This window comes from Acanthopagrus latus, chromosome 1 (genome assembly GCF_904848185.1).
Source record: "Acanthopagrus latus isolate v.2019 chromosome 1, fAcaLat1.1, whole genome shotgun sequence".
In the NCBI taxonomy this organism is placed as follows: Eukaryota; Metazoa; Chordata; class Actinopteri; order Spariformes; family Sparidae; genus Acanthopagrus; species Acanthopagrus latus.
In genome coordinates this window covers 21,953,254-21,977,322 of record NC_051039.1, presented here as the reverse complement: position 1 = coordinate 21,977,322, position 24,069 = coordinate 21,953,254, and the positions used below count along the sequence as shown (strand labels likewise).

General features: G+C 42.5%; 1 protein-coding gene across 4 annotated transcripts in view; it reads left to right on the top strand.

The window, feature by feature from the left end:
* The window catches only part of crebbpa (CREB binding protein a), a 46,287-nt gene that overhangs the window by 18,616 nt on the left and 3,602 nt on the right, over positions 1-24,069 (top strand). The window contains exons 3-30 of one of the 4 annotated variants that reach the window (XM_037076678.1): positions 1,766-1,945; positions 2,667-2,934; positions 6,267-6,380; positions 8,909-9,199; positions 9,608-9,707; positions 9,902-10,039; positions 10,201-10,318; positions 10,453-10,624; positions 11,135-11,197; positions 11,725-11,846; positions 12,732-12,944; positions 13,242-13,547; positions 13,846-14,025; positions 14,655-14,826; positions 15,996-16,114; positions 16,299-16,538; positions 18,038-18,126; positions 19,062-19,142; positions 19,487-19,543; positions 20,354-20,431; positions 20,528-20,595; positions 21,007-21,157; positions 22,016-22,162; positions 22,269-22,382; positions 22,531-22,696; positions 22,968-23,135; positions 23,295-23,456; positions 23,602-23,883. In XM_037076678.1, coding sequence (XP_036932573.1) covers positions 1,766-1,945; positions 2,667-2,934; positions 6,267-6,380; positions 8,909-9,199; positions 9,608-9,707; positions 9,902-10,039; positions 10,201-10,318; positions 10,453-10,624; positions 11,135-11,197; positions 11,725-11,846; positions 12,732-12,944; positions 13,242-13,547; positions 13,846-14,025; positions 14,655-14,826; positions 15,996-16,114; positions 16,299-16,538; positions 18,038-18,126; positions 19,062-19,142; positions 19,487-19,543; positions 20,354-20,431; positions 20,528-20,595; positions 21,007-21,157; positions 22,016-22,162; positions 22,269-22,382; positions 22,531-22,696; positions 22,968-23,135; positions 23,295-23,456; positions 23,602-23,883 — 4,359 coding nt within the window. The remainder of the gene's footprint in view (positions 1-1,765; positions 1,946-2,666; positions 2,935-6,266; positions 6,381-8,908; positions 9,200-9,607; positions 9,708-9,901; positions 10,040-10,200; positions 10,319-10,452; positions 10,625-11,134; positions 11,198-11,724; positions 11,847-12,731; positions 12,945-13,241; positions 13,548-13,845; positions 14,026-14,654; positions 14,827-15,995; positions 16,115-16,298; positions 16,539-18,037; positions 18,127-19,061; positions 19,143-19,486; positions 19,544-20,353; positions 20,432-20,527; positions 20,596-21,006; positions 21,158-22,015; positions 22,163-22,268; positions 22,383-22,530; positions 22,697-22,967; positions 23,136-23,294; positions 23,457-23,601; positions 23,884-24,069) is intronic. The other 3 variants (XM_037076762.1, XM_037076839.1, XM_037076921.1) reach the window with 3 other exon arrangements.

Genomic DNA, 24,069 nt, shown 5'->3' with positions numbered 1-24,069 from the left:
CTCAGCTTAGGTCTTCAGTGATTATCATGTAACCAACACCTCTAGAGAAAAAAACCACTAGACTCATGCAGTCTTTGTGTGTGGCTTCCTCTGCTGTGCTTTAATCATCGGGTGTAAATCTCTTTCTGGTCATTTGTATTGGTTAGAGACTGCTGTCACTCCTTCCTGGCCCACGCTCCTTTGTTATTGTATACGCATGAACACTCCCCTTGCTTTCCCTGGCTTATTGGATGGCTGCTTGCCCTGTCACTCACGCCGGGAAAGATGGGTATTGTAAACCACTTAATCAGTTAGAATGACAGAGGGCGAGTGCAATGAGGAAGAGGGAGGAGGGCAGCTCAGCTGAATAGTCCAGCCTGGCAGCGGCGTGGTGAGATGATAGTTGGCAACTGTCCTGCCTGCCGATGTGTGGAGTGTGTCAGAGAGCGGGGGGCTGAATGAGAGGAGCGAAGCGGAGGGGGTGTGCATTTGTGTGTGCGCAACTGTGTGTGTCCGCCTGCTCAGCTGTGTTGAAAGGCTGCCAGTGTCTGGTCGTCTCAGCTGGGTCTTTTTTATCTGGTCTGTTGGAGCGGTGTCAACAGCCTGAGGGGATACAGCCTGGCCTGGCATTGCAGAGTCTGTGGATGAGGGAGCCACAGCAAGTAGTTCAGTGTGTAAAGCGTGGCATTAACAAGGATTTTATCCCCCTGGTGCCTCACATCTTGATGTATGCAGTCATGGTTCTTGTTGAGGGTGGGGGATATGGGTTGAAATTCAACCATAGATGTAGAGTAAAATAACCAGATGATCAAGTGAAATGAGTTCACTTGGACTATATTACCATTTAGAAGCGCTGCTCATTGATTTGCAGTATTGACAGAAACATACAAAGTTTAGAAAAGTACAGGGCTATGTATTAAAGGTAAAGCTACCCCAGTATCATTTAAAGAATTCTGATGGTTTACAGACTTCATCTCACATTGTTCTTGGTGATGAGGTTGGTGTCAGTGTCATGGTATTGATCAGACAGTACAGTATTGATACAAATTGGAGTTCATTTATGAACCTTAATTTGGTAATAAAAAACAGCCCAATACGATCCAATACGATTGCCATGTAATGGTCATTACTGGTCAAATGGAAGAACCACTTTGCAAAGATAGATTTATCTGGCGGCTCCCTAACCTACCAACCAATATGTTTCTAACAGTGTATCTTTTCACTTGCTGAGACCTACCAGCTAGCTTGAGAATAGAGGAGGTAGGTTTGGAAACCTTCTTGTGGGCAAGTGCTGGAGAAGTCCTTCCTGCCAATATTAGCTGGTGTCATGCTGAGCTGTCATGGTGCCAGGACATGGCAGGCTTAAATTGAACCAGGCGCAGTCATCTTGGCTCAGTTATGAGGGGGTCGTGTCATGACAAATAGGCATTGGAGTGAAGGCGGACCCTGTGTTGGCATGTTGATGCTGTTTTTGACTAATGTTTGAATAATAACCACCACCCAAATAACAATCCATAATAGAATCTAGACTTGTGTAAACCCCATGTTCGAGGTTGAGGAGCAGTGCTGACGCTTCCTGTTAATGGAAAATTTTTTAGCTGATAGTTCAAGCAAGTACATGACAGACAATTGGTATTACATTGTGACATGTCTGTAATATTTTACACTGCCGAATTCTCCAAACAGGCTTACTCTGGCCCTGCATGACCATGGGCTACAGTAGGCTACTGTCATAATAATACTCCTAAATTACTTATAAACTTTTTTCATCTGTTTGTTTTTCCAGATGGGCCTGGGCAGCAATGGGGGTCCATTTGGGGCCCAGCCCTATGGTCAAGGTGCCACAGGGCCCAGCCAGCAGCTAAACCCTCAGCAGCAGCTCCAGAACAAGGCTGCCCTTGCCAACAGCCTGCCACCCTTCCCCAATGAGCTCAAAGGGGCCGCTGTCACTAGCGTGCCAAGCATGGTTAGCACTTACTCAGACGTGACCATTGATAATAGCATCATCAACATCTTCACACATACAAATTTAACTCACGACATAGAGCTTTGAACAGCAACAAGTTTATAGTCCTTCTTGTTATTATTATTGTTATTATTATTATTAGTATTATTATTATTATTATTAGTCATTGCTTTACTATTACACAGTGGCCATAATGGCTAAAGTAATAGTAATCATATATCTTATAATGGTCACTGAACATGCCAATATGTCCTGAAGATCTGCAAGTCTGTGTTCAACCCCTCAGCCTCAATTGACATGCTGTGTGTAACCAGTGTTTAAGTATTAACCATTACTCTACAATTAATATATGTTGAAGTTATAACATACCATAACATAACGTAGATTAGTCTATCACAAAGAGTTGAAAAAAGAAACTGGAATTTTAAAAAAAATTGTGCCTACTACAAAACAGACATGTGCCCTGTCAATCATGAAATCAATCAAATGTTTCCCCTTTGAGAGAAAAATTTCTAAACATAAGAGAGAAAGGTGATATCACAGCCAATCACAGGTAGCATAAAATAGATGCATGTAGAGCATCTTCTCACCTCAAGTGACTGACAGGAATTTTGCTTTTGCAACTGTAGTATTGACGGCATAAGAGGTGATTAAGGTGTTAAATTGTTATCCCATTTCAACTTTAACCTGTCCTCTACATTTGTCTTTGTCAACCATGTAGCAGCTGCAGCAGCAGCCTCAGCAGCAGACACCGTTGCTCCCACTGGCCGGCGGTGGAGGTGTGGCAGTGTCTTCAGCAGGCCCCACAGCAGACCCAGAGAAGCGCAAGCTGATCCAACAGCAGCTGGTTCTGCTGCTTCACGCACACAAGTGCCAGCGACGGGAACAGGCCAATGGGGAAGTGAGGGCCTGCGCTCTGCCTCACTGCCGCACCATGAAGAACGTCCTGAATCACATGACCCACTGCCAGGCTGGCAAGTCCTGCCAGGGTGAGTTGAAGAATTTGAAACAATCAGATAATGAAACCAGATTGATAAATTCCTGCTGTTTGTAGAAGTTAACACACTCTTTTACCGATTGAGACTTGCTGTTGTGTGGGCATATTAGGAAAGCATTAGAGCGCAACAAACTCTTTTTTCCGTTTTTTCTCAACAAAAGTCTGGTTTCTTGATCTTGTGTGAAATCTCCAGTCCTGTTTGTTACAGACTAGCGGTGGAAGAGTCATTTGAATGACAATGTTTTGCATTCCACGGCCACCTCTCCTGAATTTTACAATTATCATAGAACTTGAGCAGAAAATACAAGCGTGTTGGTTGCAGTAGACGAAAGAAGACAGAAAATTCTCCCGTTCTTTCAAATGTCTGGTGTGACAATACAGCAAGAAGTGTAAAACCTTGAAAATGTCTTTTGTAACTGTTAAACAGTAAAAGTAGACTCAGACACTGTAATACCAAGTGCACCAAAATAAAACTTTCATAATAGACCGCATATCAAATTCCTTCCTTATTTACGCAGCACCATTGGATGTTGATAAAGCGTCATCACTTGGGCGTGTGTGGCGGAATTTAGCATGTTTACCTAGGCCTTGCATTAAATCAAAGCTGAGTCGAAGTGATAAAAACATGTGTCTACTGCAGGGTCACTTGACCCTGGTGTAAATGCAGAGAATACACATTGCCTTTGCACACACGCCACTATCTTGGCGGGTTTAAGTGGGATTTTTTACCAGTGGAAATGGAGTATAACTTTATTTCCAGCTGCACGTGCAAATTCTTTCTGTGCACAAAAGAGACAGATGAGTTAGAGCAGTCATTTCTACCAGTCTCTCGCCACTTGTAGTAGTTGAAGTGTTGATATCAAGCAGCTGGTAGGTGTGCTCAGACTACATGGGAGTAATAACAATGTTTAGGAGAACAACCTAATTGATACAACTTTTGCTGCTGTATTGGAGGATTGTTGTCAGTCTTGAGCCACTTTAAACCGAACTTTTGTCTAGACATTATTTTAAGTTATTGTTAAATGTTTATATTTGAATACCAAATGTCCGCTTGAATTTCTTGGATAATTTCTATCTTCTAACTTCTTTTTTAGAGGTTGTCATTGTCAGGTGTGTCTTTTATGGCCATTTTTCCAACTTGAGGTCTGTTTGTAAATTACATATATATGAACAACAGCTTAACATAAGAAAATGCATGACAACATGGACATAAAAATACAGAGAGGGGCTGGATGCACCGTTTTAATGTATTCATATTCAGTTATATCCCTTCTTTTGTTGTAGCCAACTCTTTTTTTTACATCCCCTCATGGTCTGCATGGGGAGGTCAGTTACATGGCTGTGAACAGACATGTTTCTCTTTACTCTCTGTTGGTCTCTGCCTTATCACGACTCCAAACTGGGGATATTTCTGTTCATTCAAAAATCCATCCAACTTCCTCTGGATGTGCGATATTGTTTGTAGCTCTTGAACCTGTAGTCATTGCTCCTCTACTTCCTGTGTCGGCACCAGCATTACTGCAAAGAAAAAATCCCTGAAGCTACTCTCCTTTAAATTTGACTCAGTGTTTTTACTCTGCCCTTAGTCTTGAATGCTTAAGTTCAGTTTCAAGCCAACATACTTGGAGGCCAAGGTGTGTTAAGTGTGAAGGCGTCTGTGTCTCTGCTCTTTGCGTGCCAGCTCATTTCCTCTTGCTCAGAAATGCTTCTTCTCTGTGCCACTGAAATAACCGTGGAGAGAGGTTTTGTTTCCCAACTTGCAGTTTTATCTTTTTAAGATTTGAGATCTATCTGATGTCTGTTGGCTTAGTTCATTTTCACCTGAGGGACTCTGGAGTTTGCGATATGAGTAGTGTTTGAATTGGCATTGGACCTAAATGTAAGGCCGTTTTCTTTGTTCCTCACTGCATACTGAATCTGCAAAAAGCCCTCAAATTGATAGCCCTTTTATGATTGAGTCTATGCCAGTAGTATTGGCATTTTTACAAGGATAATAAAATGTAACTGTGTTTATTTGTGCGTAGCCCTCAGTGATTAAGGCCATGTAGTAATTGTATATGTGCCAGGCAGCTAGCAAGGCTGATTTTAGCCTGCTTGTGATTTCTTGTCAGATTAGCTGCTAGCTCATTAGCCTGGCCACAGATGAAATGAAGCGCCTCAGTTTGCTTAGCCACGCACCAGGAAATTTGGTTTAAGTTTTCTTTCCACTGGGCCAAACCAACCGTCTTCCAAGAGTGGAAATTGGTGCAATGAGCTGAACCTGAGATCTTTTGAGTTTCGGGCTGTCCCAATTTCTTTCTCAAGTTTCTAGGGCTGTACACTGATGCAGATTTTGTAAGTCAAATGGGATTTGGCTGTTCAGTACAAAGATTTGTCTATTTGTTCAACTTTTTTCATAGGCTGTCTGCCAGTCAGTATCAGCCAGCCAGCAATGCGTATCTTTGTCATCCGTGATTTCAAAACATCACATTTCTGCATGTTAAGAGGAGGTACAAGTGTGCATCTTGCTCATAGTTGAAGTATGAAATACCAGAGCTCCACAGAGAGTTTCCTGACAGGCTGTTGACAGTGTTGCAGGCACAAGTGTCAATTTGCCACCAGTGGAGCAGTTTGTCCCATGTCTGGTTCAAAAGTTTGTAAAGTAGTTAAAGCAGCCGACTTCAGTGACAGTCATCACTGGGGAAGAGAATATTGAAGCAGCCAAGAAACTGGAGTCGCGCTTCTCTTCTCCACTTCCATTACCGTTAGTTCTGTAAAAAAAATACAGCTATGCTGTTAGCCCTGCATGGTTCTGTGTACAAAGAAACAGCTAAAAAAACAAAAGTGCAGTGATTAGACTGACAGAGTGAGTCAACTTGGGATTTTCACAACCAATGACTTAAAACATCGACTGTGTGGAGGCCCTAGTAGTTTCTCTCATTAGCTTTGACTAGACATCCGTCTCACTTCTGATACATTTGGCTCATATCCTCATTACTTTCTGTGTTATTTCACAGTACCAGTCAGTCCATCCTTTAAAGATACTTACATAGCAAGATCTTGTGTTTGAGTGTTGTGCTTAATGCGACTCCACAAAATATTTTGTGCTTGAGTTGGTGCCGCTGGGATTGCTAGTAGAGAAAAAAGATGCCGTTATGGTCAGTAAGCATAAAGAAGCTTAACATAAAAGTTGTCATAAAAATGGCTGTTGTTCCCTTTACAGATGGGCAACACAACTTGTTCCAGCAATGATAGTGTGAAGTACTATGTATTGACCACACAGGGCAAACTGAGAGCAGCAACATTTTAAACCCTGTTGGTCTCTCTGTCTCCTTTTCCCTGCAGTGGCTCACTGTGCGTCATCCAGACAGATCATCTCCCACTGGAAAAATTGCACACGACACGACTGTCCCGTCTGCCTGCCGCTGAAGAACGCCAGCGACAAGCGCACCCAGCAGCGTAAGTACAAGTAGCAGGCTTAACCGTTATCAAGTTGCTCAGTGTAACCACCAACACCAAACACAAGGTTGAATAATTTCTATTGACTGTAGAGAATGGACAGGACATCTAAACCAGGGCCCCCACCCTTTTTTGCACCATGGACTGGTTTCATCTAAGACATAATTTTACGGATGGGGGGTTGTGTGTGTGATTACACGGAAATAAAATTGTACAACAAAGTGCATAAACACCCAACACACCACTTACTAAGGTAACATACTTTAAGGCCACCATCATTTGCAGTCTCCAGCAGTTGTCCACTCGCCGTCCCCGCAGCTGCAATTCAGCCTCTTTATCAGCCGACTTGAATACAGTTGTCCATCTCCCTCTTCTTTGTCTCATCACTGGGCTTTTCCTCTTTTCTTTGCAAAGTAGCTTTTCAAAGACTAGTGCTGGGCGGTATGACCAAAAATGTATATTACAGTATTTTTCAAAATTCTGACTGTTTCCCAGTATATGACGGTATTTTTTTTTTCATGCATAGTAAGGTGTTCACAGCATTTTCTACTGGTTGAGAGAGGAATTACTAGCCCCTTGGTTAGCTGCCTCAAGCAACAGTCAGCTAACTGGAAGCAAGTCGAATTTGTATTCAAAATAAGAGCTTTACATTGCCCCCCATTGGAGTTTAGAACTGGGTTCCTAGCAGGGGGCTTTTAATTTGAAAGTAGCGACCGTTAGTAGCTTGCCATTGCAACAACAAGCTGACAGCTAGAGACGCAAGTCTCTCCCGGATTGCAGCAGCTTTCCAGTTGCTCATCTTGACATCTGTGGATGAAGTCATGAACTGCTATCCTATCCATCTTCACCGTAACTTAACACTAGAGCACTACTGTATACCCTCACTACGCCTCGCAGTCGCTCCATGCCTGTTTAGAAGCACATTGAAAAGGGTTTGGGCTGAAACAGTGTCGGGCAGCGTAGTGTAGCGTTCCGAACGTTTTGTAATCAAATTCACTGGTATGGCGGTATGTTAAAAATTCATATCATAACGAAAATATACACTGGTATTCAGTGTGAACTGGTATACCGCCCAGCACTGTATTCCACTAATTTCAGCTAGCCTGGGGGCTGATTTTTTAGTTTATACAGTGTCTGAAACCGGTACGTGTTGGACGGACGGGTGCTCGCTCATTATCATCAGCCGGGGGGAGCTTTTTTTGCGAGAAGACCGCGGCAGCCCACAAACACCTGCTATAAAGCAGCTAACACTGAAAATGAGTATAGCATGAACTCAAAGTTCAGGGTTCTCCCCAGATGGTGGAACAACGGCGCTGCGCTGCTATACTGCGCCGCTATACTACTAGCTCAGCGCCGTTGTTCAGGGAGAACCCTGAACTTTCTGAGTATGATCGTCAATATAACGGATATAAAATAATGTATTTATTCTCTCTCTGCGGCCCAGTACCAAACGACTCATGGACCGTTACCGGTCAGCATGGACTATGACAGCTCCATGCTGACATGAAAAATTTGGACCTGCTTGTTGCTTTCCTGAGATGTTTGTGTAGAATTTGTGCAGAAATCGAGCAGCTTATTTCTAGTTTTGTGCTCCTTCTTGACGACTGAAAGTACTCGATGGGTGCGAGTGTGGTCCTGCTGAGCTTGTTATCTGACACACAGGAGGCATAGTAGTGTGATGGAGGGAGAGAGGGAGGAAACCGAGAGCGTGTGCTTGAGCTGTCCTGCTGAGCCATTGGCTGTTGGGCTGTTTACTGCTACTCTCTGCCAGAACCAGGCCGAGTTTGACTCTGCCTCATACTAGAACCGCTTCCTTTCTGTTTTGTTTTTTACTTTCTCCATGTAAATGTTGTCACAGGTTGACAATCTGCTTTCATTTATACACTTCCACCGATTTGGTCGTTCTCTGGATTACTTGCACAAGTAACTTTGAAGCTTTCCCTGCCATTTTTCATGCCTTTTAGTCATCTTTCTTCACTTCACTCTGTTCAACATTTCTACCACATTCCAACATTGGTTTGTCCCTGCTTGGCTCGCATGTTAAAGAACATGATGCCGGGGCTTGTGTCTCGCCTGCCAACACAAACTGAGTGCAATACCTCTTTGTTCTGCCTCCTCTGATTTTTGTCTTTGCACAAACTATGAGCATTTTTAGCCCAACCAAAGCCCAAACCCCAGAAAAATATGCTAATGCTGCGTCCCCTGAAGGGATTTATGTATTTATTCAGTTCACTGCTGTTTAAAGCGTTTAGCCTTACTTTAATGTTCTCACTGTATCATACTGCCTTCTGACTGCATCTTACTAGAGGTCAAAGTGTGCATGCATTTGTATTAGGTATTACCTGTCTGAAGTATTCTACGTCTTTGCTGTGATTTCACCAACAGACTCTTATTTGGGCTTGGCACACAGTATCAGCATTTGCATTTTGTTTATGTACTCTAGCTGGTGTGGCAGTAGAACAAGATGGTATATTATATTGAGTTTGATTGTATTTGAGTGTTTCTGACTTTTCTTTTGCTCTCAACAGCCAAGCTGAGCTCCCCCAATACTGGCCTCCAGAACCCCATGTCCTCAGTTGGTGTGGGCCAGCCCAGTGCTCCCACCATCAATACCTCAACCCCCATAGACCCGAGCTCCATGCAGAGAGCCTATGCTGCACTTGGGCTGCCCTACAGCAGCCAGGCCACTGGGCAGGCCCAGACACAGCAGGCCTCGGGCCCAGCACAGACAGCTGGCGCTCAGAACGCACAGGCCCAGCAACAACAGCAGCTTCCACAGCAGATGAGATCCATCAATGCACTTGGTAAAGGCAGACAGGGTGATTTTTATCATATTTTTTCTCTTTTAGAAACTTGACCATTCTGTGTATCCATGTATGTATGTATTTATGTATGTAAGTGTGTATTGACTTGTAAATACACAGCACACCAAGCTGAAGCGCTCTTAAATGGTTCTCAGAATCTGTGTGAAAATGAATCAAACAATATGCAGGTAAATTTGGGTTTCAAAAAAAATTGTAAAGAGAAAAAACAGTCTGGGAGAAATCATGGAAAATTCTGGTTCAATAAATGCTGTTGTGAAGCTGCGTCTTCATCAAGTCACTCTGCTATTGAAGTGTGTTCTTTGTTATATCGAGGACTCTTCAGTTGTAGACATGGCACCCTTTCACAGCTCAATTTCTGAAATCGAGGTAGTGCCGTTTGGTCAGAGCTTTCCATATTCACAGGTAACCAGATGGCTCTTGGAGGTGCAACAATGGGTGTGACCACTTCAGACCAGACAAACCTGCACACGGACTCCCTCCCCAACACACTCAACACTAACAAGTCAGTACCCGCCATTAATTGCAATGCATTTATTGACCTTGAATATTATTTGAAATGCAGGATGCTTACATTAGCTACTTAGAATATACAGGTTTACTAGATCTAAAGCTATTTTGACAGTGGGGTAGGGTTAGTGTATGAAAACACAGGAATAGAAGCTGTTATTTCTAACCTTTTTCCTTTTCCACTTCCAGTCAGCTGCTGTCAGACGGGTCAGCTGTGGGCTCACTGGGCAACCTCCCCACAGCAGCACCTATCTCTGCCACCGGCACCAGGAAAGCGTGGCATGAGCACGTCACTCAGGACCTGCGCAATCACCTCGTACACAAACTGTACGTACCTCTCCTGGAGAAACCTAAAGCTTTTAGAATTCTTGTCAGTCTCCTTACTTGAGTTTTCCTTAGTGGCTGGCAATTTCTACAACTCCACTTCAAAATGTTGCTTAAAAAATCCAAAGTTAGTAATTGCTGCAAATTCTGTCCTTCTGTGGCAGAGTACAAGCCATATTCCCTACCCCTGACCCGGCAGCTTTGAAGGACAGACGAATGGAGAACCTGGTGGCCTATGCCAGGAAGGTGGAGGGCGACATGTACGAGTCAGCCAACAGCCGGGTAGGTTTTCTAAAAATCACCCCAACTTGGATATAATTTGCTCACCTTATCAAGGCTGCACATCCACAACCTTTTAGCCAAGCCACAAAATGAATGCTCTGCTTATTGTACTACCTGCCTTTCCATCCCTCCAGGATGAGTACTATCACTTCCTAGCTGAGAAAATCTATAAAATCCAAAAGGAACTGGAGGAGAAGAGGCGCTCAAGGTTACAGAAGCAGATCATGAACCAGGCACCTTTGGCTGCCCAGGGGGCTCAGCAGCCCAGCCTCCCCCAGCCCAATGCCTTTGGCACAAGGCCTCAGAGTGAGTACAATGTTAGCCAGACGTACAGGTAAAATCCCAAATCATGTAATGGTTTCTTTGAAAGTTTTTTTTTTCTTTACACAGTCTTGTAAACCATTGGCAACTATAAAGTGTCTGATATTTTGTATATAAACCAATATTTATATTGTGAGCTGTTTTCTCTGAGATAGAAGACATCTTACTATCTGTTGTATGGTAGTGGATGTAGCTTTGAAATGTTTTAATGACAAAAGCACATGATCATTTTATTTGTGAATGTGAGAAAGGTATAAAAATGTAGAATAGAAAATATATAACAACATTTCATGAGAGATACCTTCAGGGATAACTTTGACCATAATTACCGATATTCAGCCATCATTTGCGTGTTCAGTAGCTTTCTTGATATAGAAATGAGAATGAATGCAACGGCAGTGGATGTGTTCAATAGTTAGTAAGTTATTTTCATTAGAGCTGGTCATGTCATACATCAGGCTTACTTTTAATTAAAACTTTCTATTTGCTTTATAGATGGACCTGTTCCTTTGCCCAACATGCCAAATCAGATCATGAATCGCATGCAGGTTTCACAAGGCAAGTCCCACATAACATGTTGCACATTTTTTTTTTTTTGCAGTATTTTTTTTTAGATTCAGATTACATAGAAACAGAGTTAATTAAATCAACTGAAAGTCAGAATACAGGACATGAAACTGCTCATCAGAAAAATATATCTGGAAAAAGGCACAGGAGACAAGCAAAATATAAATATATAAGAAAAAAAAATGAGGTTGTAGAAAAATAAATGATGTAAAAGATGAAAAAAAGAAATACAAACCCATATTATCTGGGCGTCTCAATGTAGATGCCTGTTGATGATGCAGAATACATTTACATGAAAACGCTTACAATGTCATGAAAAGCAAATGAGCAGAGATATCCAGTGAACAGGTAAAATTGCGGCTCAAGCTGCCTGAAAATTAACACACGTGAAGGTTTGACTTGAAGGGAAGTCTGGGCCTTAAGAATATAAAGATGGCCACTTTATCTCTGCATTGTATGGTGCTTCTGCATTCCTTGTGGAGTTGAACATGAACGTTATGGTCCACTCTTCTGTACAGGAATCAACCAGTTCAACCACATGGCTCTGCCTAATGCCCAGATATCCCAGGCACCAATGGGAGCCCGAGCTGCCTCACCCATGAACCACCCACAGCAAATGAACATGGGCTCCGTCCCAGCGGTGAGGAAGGCAAATCACAGTACACACCTACACTTAAACATATACATATGTTTATGATATTTAGTTAACATGCACTAGGCAGGCTTAATAAAAATAGTCCACTTGTCAAGTCATGACGGGCCACTGTTTGTAGAAGCAGGTAGCTTGGAATGTAAAGAGCAGACTGTTTGTTGCTCTGTAGTGTCACAGTTAGCCACATCATGCCAAGCAGAGCTTTTAGCAACCCTGGCGTGCAAAAGTGACATTGACCTTTTAGTAAAAAATAATGTGCCCTGTTTTTTTCATGCCTTTTTAAAGTAGAGGATCACAGTGTGTCATTTTCAGTGCATTTCATTCCTGCTTAAATTGCTCTGGTAGGAATGCATATGTCCTGTAATAATGTGTTATTCATATTTCACAATTGATTTAAGGGATTTTTCACAGCACAACTTCAAATTGGAATTTTACAACATAATTTATTTGTATTAATATTTTGAATCATACATATGAAAATCAAAATAATGCCAGGTGTTTACCAGCTCTTTAAGAGAATTTAAAGATTTAAAGAAGATTTTTCAAAGGACGTAGAGCATTTAAAAAAGAGCACTAACCTGTTGTTTTATAAGGAAAACACATATCGAGTTGTCTAATAATAACCTCATCACTGTAGACATAAAGACATCAGCAGGAAGACTGTGAAAGAGAGAAATAGAGAATTACTCCAGCCCTTCATCCACAATCACAAACATGAGCACACTCATACAGATTTATTGTAGAAGGAGGAAATTGTTTGTGAAGCATGACTGTATTACAGTGGCAAGGGAATGGCAGTAATTTGAATTAAGAAGAAATGTAGAAATTCCCATCAGTTTTCTCTTTGTAACATCCTCTTTTCTTGTCTTGTAGATGGGCTTGTCTCCCTCCAGGATGCCCCAGGCACAGGGCATGATGGCAGGACATGGTGGTGGTAACATGGTAGGCCAGACGGCCAGCCAGGGACAGTTTCTGGCTCAGACCCAGTTCCCTCCAGGATCTGCTGCAGTAGCTGCAACAGGTGCCATGAATGTCACCGTGGGACCTGGCATTGGCCAGCCACCGGCACAGGCTGCTGTCACCCAGGTGAGACATGAAGAGACACACTAGGGTTGTGGAGCCGCAGTCAACCATGTCCTTTTTGGAGTAGCTACAACACTGTGCTGATCCCAGCTAGCTCCTGGGGATTTAAAATCAAGCAACTTCCATCAATCATACTATGGATAAATTGCTCTTAAATTGTTCTCATATCAATCACAAGGTGCTCTGTGAATCTTAAATTGTGTGAGGTTTTGTGTTTGACCTTTTGGTTGTATGTTTGTCTGCTTAACTTGTGTGTGTTTGTGTCCGCCTGCCCTTTGTGTGTGTCCTTCTCTCCAACAGCAACAGCAGCAGCAGAATGCTAACCTCCCAATGAATGCACTTGGCCCCTCACTGGGCCCTCAGCTAGCCTCCTCCCAAACCCCCTTGCACTCCACACCTCCGCCTGCTGCCTCCTCCGCCACCACGGCTGGGGCGGCCACTAACCTGCCGCACCCCCAGCCCTCCAGCCGCAGCTCTACTCCCACCCTCCCTGGCCCTGCCCCAGCCCCGGGTGCCACCCCGCCCCGCCCCACCCAGCCCCAACCACAGGTGGAGCTCCCTGCAGCAGCGCAGACGCAGCCCCCGCCTCAACCCCCTACCACGCCGGTGAGACTGAGACCCTCCGCATGTCCTCCAATCTGACTCCCCTGCAAACTCTCATCGCTCTCACTGCCGTGTTCCAAACCCGTCCCATCCGCATCCACCTTTTTGTCTGATAACTGCATCTCCTCCGCTGTTTGTAGCATCCACCACAAAGGGAATGTTACATCTTTCAACTTAAGGGAGCAATGAAATCAATGTGGGAGGTGTTCATCTGTGCCGTGGCTTCAGCTCTGCATGCAAAAAAAAGCAATTGAGTTGTTGCCAGTATTTCATATTTCTCCCCGTCTCTTCTATGTTTCAGCTATCCCAATCAGGGGCCAGTCTGGATAACCGGGTGCCCACGCCAGCCTCAGCAGCCAGCGCCGACCTGCACTCGCAGCACGTTGGAGCAGACCTGCCCATCCAGGAGGTCAAAGCAGAGGCACACCATGACCAACAGGAGTTTGAGGCCGCTGGCGGCAAAACTGAGCCCAAGATGGAGGTGGGTTGAAGCCACGTGTTTCACATACACATAAACTGGTTCAACTGACTCATTCATTCATCTGTCCATTTATTGATTCATGCTGCTTTCAACTCGTTTGTGCATCTTCTCTCCACTGATTCTTCATTCTCTACATTTTAGTTTGAAAACTGTTTAAGTTTGTGTCTTCCCATCTGTAGAATTATCAATCAGCTCTTTTTATTTTATTGTTTAATGGCACTCACTGTAAAATAGTTTGAAAATAATTCTCATTCCTGAATTCCCTCTCCTCCACACAACAATCGAAGGAATCTAAACAATTGCACGTGTTGATTTAATCTAAATATGGAAAAAGCATTAAGAAGCTGAAGTCCTTTTCATTAATGTACATTGCAACTTAGTAATGTAAGCCTAAGACAGATTTCTCCACCAGAAAAACAGAAAGGAAATTTATTGTAGTATAGTATTTGGTATAGAGCAACTTTGTTATATACATATAGTCACAGCCCTTCATCATTAAATTTTGAGAAGAGAGCTGATCAGATTGTCAATGAGAAAATGTCAAGGAACAAGGAACAAACCGCACAAGACACACACACAAGAAAATGTATTTTTGTGTTACAATCAGTCATTTGCTTTTTTGTCTGTAGACTGAGGAAGACTCTGTATCAACGCTGGTAAAGAAGGAAGAGCCAGAGGAGAAGCCAGAGCCGATGGAGGTGGAGGACAAAAAGCCGGAAATGAAGACAGAACCCAAAGAAGAAGAAGAGGGTGGAGCCAACAGCACAACCTCGTCATCCCCCTCTCAGTCACGGAGGAAAAGTGAGTCTGCTGCTGAGGGATGAATAAAATCTGTAGAGTCTGGAATTGATTCAGACACTCAGTAAACAGAGAAGGGTGTTTCCATTATTGCCAGTAATGTCCAAACAACTGTAAGACATTCATGACTTATTTGGAGTTTCCTTTAAATGTATGATTACAACATTATTAGTCTGGCACAGACTTTAAATGTTTTGCAGACTCTTAACTCTTGCCAGCATTGTACGCAAATAATGAATGGGCTGCGCATCCACTGGTAGAACATGTTCGACTAATCCTGATACCCACCTATTGTAAGGTTTGGTACAACTTCTTGGCAAGCAAGTATCAATGCGCATTGAGTTGAGAAAGGATTTAAACTCTTACACAGAAAAGGAGTGAATAATGGATTGCACATTAAATGTTTGTCAGAATCAGATCCCCAGATGCTCACTAGCAATTTTAACCACCCCAAAGTGAAGGTAAACCAACTCAAAATCAAAAAATATGATAAGCTCTGTTAGCTCCCCTAGTTAAACTATCCACTGGGCTACACATCAGTCTCTAACAGATAACCAGCTCTCCAGCGCACCTTTTTAACCACAAATGTGTTGTTCACAATGTATTATCAGGGAAATAAAACATCCAACAGCTGTAAATAGCGCCAACACATTGCTATGGAGAGAAAGAGATCTGTAGTAGTACCATGAGAAGATGAGTCAGCACTCAGATCAGTTTGTCATTTGCTAAGTGACTGACAAAAATTCCTTTCCTCTAAGAACATTCCCAGGAAAGATCTCTGTTTGTCCCGGACACATTTTCACCATTAGATTTTAGCCCTGGTTATAATATGAAATTAAAGTCATGTAACATGGTTTTGGTGTTGATTTGCTGTCATGTTTTAGTTGTTAGAATATTTGCTTATTAGAAACATGATACAGTACTAATCACAAATTGCAACCAGGCCATTATTGAATGTTGTTTTTGGCCACTAACAGGTTTTGATCTTTAGTGTGCAGATTGTCATCTGTGTGAAGCTCATGTGTATTTTATCTTAAAGATAAAAGGTCTAGCCAAGAGAAAGTGTAACAGTATATCTTTACCTGTTTTCCCCCTGTATACTGAAGTTTTCCCCCTAATTTCTCTCTCTTTTTTTGATTACTTATTTTTTCTTTGCTTGCCTCATTTTCCAGTCTTTAAGCCAGAGGAGCTGCGCCAGGCTTTGATGCCGACTCTGGAGTCTCTGTACAGGCAGGACCCTGAGTCGCTGCCCTTCAGACAGCCAGTAGACCCCATGCTTCTGGGTATCCCGGTAGGTAGTGCACATGGTCTTGCCCACCTGTTGTTTTCACTTAAAACCTTTTAAGATAATGAAAGTCATCCGTCATGGGAGATTAACTGTTGTTGCCAGTTTTAGTGAACACACATACTTTAGCTGCACTGTTTTAGGTCTTTGGTCTGTAACACTTTTTTTTAATTCACCCTTCTCTTTCTAGGACTACTTTGACATTGTTAAGAACCCAATAGACCTGTCTACAATAAAGCGTAAGCTTGACACGGGCCAGTACCAAGAGCCTTGGCAATATGTTGACGATGTCTGGCTGATGTTCAACAACGCCTGGCTTTACAACCGCAAGACATCCCGTGTCTACAAGTACTGCTCCAAGCTGGCTGAGGTGTTTGAGTCAGAGATTGACCCTGTCATGCAAGGTCTGGGATACTGCTGCGGGAGGAAGGTGAGATGAATGTAGCTCATGATATAGTAAATAGAGAAGGGAGGGAGGTAGGGCTGGGCAATAAATCGGTAAAATCGATTAATTCGAGTTTGTGGTTTAGGACAATTTAAAAATAATAAAATCGCACACAACACAACAACATGGCAGCAAGCCAAGAGTTTGTTCCTAAAAAGCACTGTCTAGTTAGTAGCTTGGATTTGTGGCATCAGGCCTCGAACAAACCATGGCCCGCTGCAACATTTGTTCAAAGGCTGTTGCAACTAAAGGCAGCGGACTGACCAATTTATTTCAGCATCTCAAACAGATGCATGTATCACAGTGGGACACTTGTTCACAACGAGATGCACAGCAGTGCCGCAGCCCACAAACGCCAGCTAAAAAGCAGCCAACATTAGCGGAATGATTTAATCATTGCATTCCGAATGACAAGAAAGGGGCCCGGTGGATAGCTTTTGTGGATGCAGTCACATTACAAATCATATGTTGCTAAAGATATGGTGCCCGTATATACAGTGGAAAAGCTGGAGGTTTGTTCCACATGCTGAAGATGTTTGATCCCACGTTTCTGCTACAAAGCCGCAACAGGGCATGTCTCAAGCCAGAGGTAGTAGACAGACTCGTCTTCCTGGCCAAAAATATGTTAAATAGACAGCAAGCACACACCTTATGTCCTGTACATCTACCAACATGTGATGTTCACTGTTCAATGCAGATGTTTAATTTAGTTTACGTATCTTCAGGGATCCAAAATACTGTTTGTAAACAAAAGGCACCTTTTGCAAAAAAAGTATTTTATGAAACACTTTATCAATACCAATATGGAAACTGATCTGTTTTTATAATAGCAAGCAGTCTAACATGTTAAATTTATGTTTACAAAAGCATTTTATCATAAAGGGACACATTCTTTTCAAAAGTATGCACTTTTATTCATTTTATCAAGTGAGTTAGAAGGTGTACTGTTTACAATTGCAGGGTATTCGTTTAGAATAAAAGCATTAAAATAACTGCAATGCTTTTAATAATTTCCTTTTCATTTGAAGTTTGTTCTTGAGAAGGAAAAAAAATCGATTAAAATCAAAAATCGAGTTTGGTCTGAAAAAATCGGAGATTGAATTTTTAGGCCATATTGCCCAGCCCTAGAGGGAAGAATTGAAAAGCATTGGTATGAGGGAAATCATTAAGGCTGCCAGGTTACTAAGACTTCCTTTTTTCACTCCTGTATTTTATTAGAAATAAGGTAAAACAAGCAAAAACAGTTTGACCCAGTAAGATGAGGATGAGTTTTACTTCTCACCATGTGATTGTGGTTATTTTAAAAATGTTTCCATGTTTGGTCCACAGTGCACTAAAACAGGACAATTTATGCTAAACTAAAAGCTAAACTTTAAATTGCTCATGATCACTGATGATTTTTTCCTGCTCCTGATAGAAAGGATTTATTGGATAAATTAGTTTACATTTTTTGACTAACTTTGTCGTTTCACATGTGTCTGCAGTACGAGTTCTCCCCTCAAACCCTCTGTTGCTATGGCAAGCAGCTCTGCACCATACCTACAGGAGGAACATACTACAGCTACCAGAACAGGTACCTGCATGGATAGATGTGTGTATTTGTCGATGCATAACATATATTGCCCAGTGTCAGCTCGGGTATGCCTTGGGTATAAAAATCATGCACTCACTGAATCATCTCACACACGTCACACACAATTGCATGCCCAGTTGTTATTTGAAGGGCAATAAATGCAGTTATTTGAACTGTACGACACCCACCCCCAACAGCTGACGATCTGTCTAGAGTTAGAGGGACCGCTGTGATCCAGGCAGTAGCATCATCCCAGCTTCAGCTTTTACGACTCTGACCCTGGATGTTGTTAAATCTTGCTTTGAGTTTCATGCCGTGCCAGGGTGGTGAGGCAGTCATTGCACATGTAGGGAGACACTTTGAAGACATAAAACCCCAAAGAGCTGAAACATTGAGAGCAGCAAAGCAGCGTTGCTGAATGTTGGAATGAGTGATTTCAGTGTTGCTGCCCCCCTCTCTGGTGCGCCAGATGAAAATATAACACTTTGGTTCAGGCCACAACTAGCAATGCACATCATTGCCTTTTCCTCTCAGCTGAAAGCCAGCAAATGACTACTTACACCATGTTCCCTTGCACCACCTGCTGTATAAACACTGCAACTGCAGCCCCTTTTTCACACTTGAACTGGGCACTTTGAGAGCGGAGCAGCACAGCAGCAGCAGTGATACAGCACGGCCCGACAGACAGCACGAGGCTCCTGCAGCGCAGTCCATTTACACTCTCAATGGGAGCGCAGGGATTCCCCTGCTCTCTGTTATTAAACATGAAAGACAAGTGTTATTTTGTGCACAACTGGACACATGAGTGCTGAATATTGCAATATTACACATTTTTTTTCACTTGGTTTAAAAACAACACAAGAGCTTTACTTACCTGTTGTTCAGCTACTCGTTAAGTGTTAGAAGTGCTGAATTTTGAATATGTGTTTTTATAGGTATCATTTCTGTGAGAAGTGCTTCAACGAGATCCAGGGGGAGAGCGTGACGTTAGGAGATGACCCTGCACAGCCACAGACGTAAGTGAACTGGCAGTTGATAAACAGCAGCCATGTTAGCTCATAGATATTTGACTAATATCACAGTTTCTCATAAGATAGAGACAATGTCTGCTTGCATGACAATAATAAAGAATGTAGGTGTAGTGACTTCATATTCATTATTTATTTACTCTTTATTATTTCTTAAATGGCATCGTAGGTCTCTTTTATATATTTGTTATATATTCATTATTATTGTCGGTGGCCCCCACACAGACTTGGCCTTTATGAAGAATGCACAGAGGTTTGGACTGTAGGTGTGCGCATCCATGTGTGCCAAGTTTTTCTCATTTCGTTTTCCCTTTTTTCCTCCAACGTTTCAGGATGATATCAAAAGACCAGTTTGAACGAAAGAAGAATGATGTTCTTGACCCTGAACCGTAAGTAGACTCCAATCCTCATACCGTTTCAATGAGAAGGACTAATACTGATGGAGAAGCGTGTGTTTTCAGTGCTTCTACTTCAGAAGTTAGACTCACATGTGTTGAAGAGTCATTTTAACTGCTTTTTCCTGCTTCCTCCTTCTGATCACATCTTAAAAAGTTGTTTTCTGCCTCACACATCTGGCTTTGTTTGTGTGCTTTTGGTGCACAGTCTGCATATTTTCTCTCTGGTGCTCTCTGATCAATCACTTTGGTTTCAGTGAGGCCCCGGGGCAACTCTGCAGCGCCACCTGCTGAGTGGAACCCTGTGTGACCAATGAAAATGTTTCCATTGGGGAACACAGGCCCTTATTTTTTTGATATGCAGAGATTTCCTGTCACATCTTTCCAGTGATTTTATGTTGAATAAGATGCATTTTACTTATTAATCCTCACACAAAGGTGCACTTTCACTGGCTGGCTTGCAAGTGCATAACGACTGGAGAGATATTTACTTGAATGGGGATGTTTGTGTTGCTTGCTTCCTGAGCACTAAAGATATCAACATTCATACAAACGATCATCAGGAACATGTTAATCCATGTCAGAGCACATGTAGAAGAGCTGTAGAAGTGCCACTGCTAGATCTCCGCACTGATTTTTACCTTTTGGCCAACTCTGTTCATATAGCAAAGATTTAGTAAGGTAAAGGTAAATGTCTCTTTCCAGTCTTAGATGTAACAAAGATTTCTGTTGAGATCCATTTTAGTTGATATAAAATGTTGAAATTAATTAAAAAAAAAAAAACTGTTTGTTTCATTTCTTTAGGTTTGTTGAATGTAAAGATTGTGGACGGAAGATGCACCAGATATGCGTCTTACACTACGAGGTCATTTGGCCATCTGGGTGAGATGTCAACAACTACTCTTACTCAATTTGTGTAATTGTTTTGACATATTTTTTGTGCAAATAAGTTGATCTTTCTTGTCTTTCTCATTCCAGATTCATCTGTGACAACTGTTTAAAGAAGAGTGGAAAAGCACGGAAGGAAAACAAGTTCTCTGCCAAACGTTAGTTCAATTCGCTGCATTTGACTTTTAAATATCAGGTCCTTGAACACATGCAGTGTTCAAAATGTCAGCAGATTATTGCAGGTTTTTTCTAACAAACGCTGAAGACATGTGTCTGCCTCAGTGATTTTCCTTGAGTGGTGGCCTTGTGTTTTGTTTGATGTTCACCTTGTGGTTTCACTGGTATTCTTGAGAGAACATATGACCTTTTGTGGCATATGGTGACAATGTAGCTCTCAAGCTCTCATTATCTCAGACAAATGAGTGCTACTGCTTTATATGTTAGATAAAATTGAAGGCTACGACAGGTTGTTTATGATCCTGTGTAACCCCCTCTCTTCTATTATGCTGGAGAGTTTAAAGAATTGACATTTCTCTAAAAAGTTCCCCCTGTGCTTTTGTACACTGTAGGGCTGCAGTCAACACGATTGGGAATGTACATAGAGGACCGTGTGAATAAATACTTGAAGAGACAGAACCACCCAGAGGCCGGAGAGGTGTTTGTGCGAGTGGTGGCGAGCTCGGACAAAACAGTGGAAGTCAAACCAGGCATGAAAGCCAGGTGAGGACAAAGACGACTAGGTGAAAATGTTTCAAATAAGAAACAGAATCATAGAAACAGGCTCATAATTCCAAGTAATGTATACTTTGGTGTGTTACTTGATTATTAGTTATTATTATGTATTAGTTATCAATAAAAATTGCCTCGGTCGAACAAATGAACAACCAAAGTGTCAACAGTCAAGATGACTGAGCCTGTAATGTTGCACATAACCAAATACCTGTCACTACCTACGCGATTTGTAGATGCACTGGCAATGCTCGTATTTGTCCTGAGATTTTTCTTATTGTCCCTGCCATACAAAGCTGAATGCCCTCTATAAAGCTTTTATACCCACTCAGAGTGATTGTGTATCCCGCATGTTTGATGAGAAGGAGTACACACCCTCCCCGAGTACCTCAGAGGGTTGTTCACTGTTTCATCACACAAGATCAAAGTCGCCTCCTGCTCGCAGGGAGGTGCCCATCATCCAACAACCTGTTATCTTCAGGTTGAGTCATTTCAGGCTTTTTATTGACTCAAGGCCACTTGACTTGAATTGTTCCATTATGCTCTTGAGTGTTGTGAAAAGCAGCCCCACAGAAGGCAACTTCTTGGGCAGCTCATGACTCTTGCTTCTAAGATGTCTTTATAGTCACAATAAAATATATGTCTGAGATTTTTTTTTCACAGGGCAACATGACTATATCCACTGTCAAGTAATGTTTCTAAAAAACAGATATTATCCAGCCCTTTTGTGTTGAGAACTGACCCTCCAAAGATAACATCACACGCTGATGTTTTAGCAGGCAATAGTCCAAGACCAAACAACAAAATATTTTAGCTGCTCTAAAGAGTGACTTGTCTTATTCACGACAGGTTTGTGGATACGGGAGAGATGCCTGAGACATTTCCCTACAGAACCAAAGCACTTTTCGCCTTTGAGGAGATTGACGGCGTGGACGTGTGCTTCTTTGGCATGCACGTGCAAGAGTACGGCTCTGAGTGCCCATTCCCCAACACTAGGTCCGTAAATCTTTAATTGTATTTTGCACAGTGGCAATAAAGGAACGGCACTTGAGGTGCTTTTTATGGCTGAAGTTAACCCTGTTCCCTCTCTCTACATTTGCAGACGGGTCTACATATCATACCTTGACAGTATTCACTTCTTCAGACCTCGGAGTCTCCGAACAGCAGTGTACCACGAGATCCTCATCGGCTACCTAGAATATGTCAAGAAGCTTGGGTAGGTTACTTACCACTCCTTTTCCACTTCAGTCTTCACCAATGATATCGGAACGAGTTTCTGTAGTTAGTTATGTGATGAGGGCAGCAGATGTCCTCACGTGAACACTGTCCCTCTGGTCTCATATTTTGTCTGTGTATGCCTGCAGGTATGCCCAGGGCCACATCTGGGCGTGTCCACCTAGCGAAGGAGACGACTACATTTTCCACTGCCATCCTCCTGACCAGAAGATCCCAAAACCGAAGAGACTGCAGGAATGGTACAGGAAGATGCTTGACAAGGCGTTTGCAGAAAGGATTTTGCACGACTACAAAGTAAGGGGGAGACACGGGGCTTGTCTTAAAACATGAACATTTATATGTTCACTTGAATTAAGTGTTGTCTTTTCAAATTTTGAAAATGTAAATAAATTGAAAACAATTGTTCCTGTTCCTTGTAGAATTCTGTGAATAGTTGTTCTGAACATATACTTTGTCTGTAATAACAGGTAAAAACATGTAAATACATGTGTGTTGGATGGCTGAAAACAAGCAAAACACATCTTTAATAACCTGAATCATCATATTTTTTTTGTCCTTCTCTCAGGACATCTTCAAACAGGCAACAGAGGACCGCCTTACCAGCGCTAATGAGCTGCCATACTTTGAAGGCGACTTCTGGCCCAACGTGCTGGAAGAGAGCATCAAGGAGCTGGAGCAAGAGGAGGAGGAGAGGAAGAAGGAGGAGAATACAGCTGCCTCTGAAACTCCTGAGGTGAAAACATTGTGTCAGAATTTACACATTTTATTGTTTTTGAGGTCCATTTTGAAAAACTGTTTGTTTTTTTAAGTTGTCAATTATCAAAATATTGAAAATATAACATCGTTGAATAAGCTGTTTTCTTGAATATCTGTCATTGTTTATCTCCCGCAGGGAACACCTGGTGACAGCAAAAACGCAAAGAAAAAGAACAACAAGAAGACCAATAAAAACAAGAGCAGCGTGAGCCGAGCCAATAAGAAGAAGCCAGGGATGCCGAATGTAGCCAATGACCTGTCCCAGAAGCTTTACGCCACCATGGAGAAGCACAAAGAGGTCAAGCCTGTTTTATCTTTTACATTGTTTATAATAAATATTGAAAGCAGTTTTGAAGATGAACAGGCATTTAATTATTAACATTTGCGTATTAGATGAAGATTGATGACTCTCACTTCTGTGTGTTTTTCTCTGCCCGCTGAAGGTGTTCTTTGTGATCCACCTCCACTCTGTTCCCATGGCCAACACCCTGCCGCCCATCGTCGACCCTGACCCCATGCTCTCTTGTGACCTGATGGATGGCCGTGATGCCTTCCTGACTCTCGCCAGGGACAAACACTGGGAGTTTAGCTCCCTCAGGAGGTGTAAGTGGAGCACCATGTGCATGCTGGTGGAGCTGCACAACCAGGGACAGGATCGCTTTGTCTACACTTGCAATGAATGCAAGCACCATGTGGAGACACGCTGGCACTGCACCGTGTGCGAGGTTAGTTGCTACTATCACTACTGTTGCTGTCCCGTATGGTTGTTTTAATAATGAATAACTCCTGTGTCTGTGTCCAGTGTTAAAAACGGTTGAATCACATTGTGTTAAATAGTTAGTAGTGGACATCTTTTCCATCTATTCCGTCAAGACTTCTTATCAGCCTCTGTTAGACTCACTGTTTCCCCA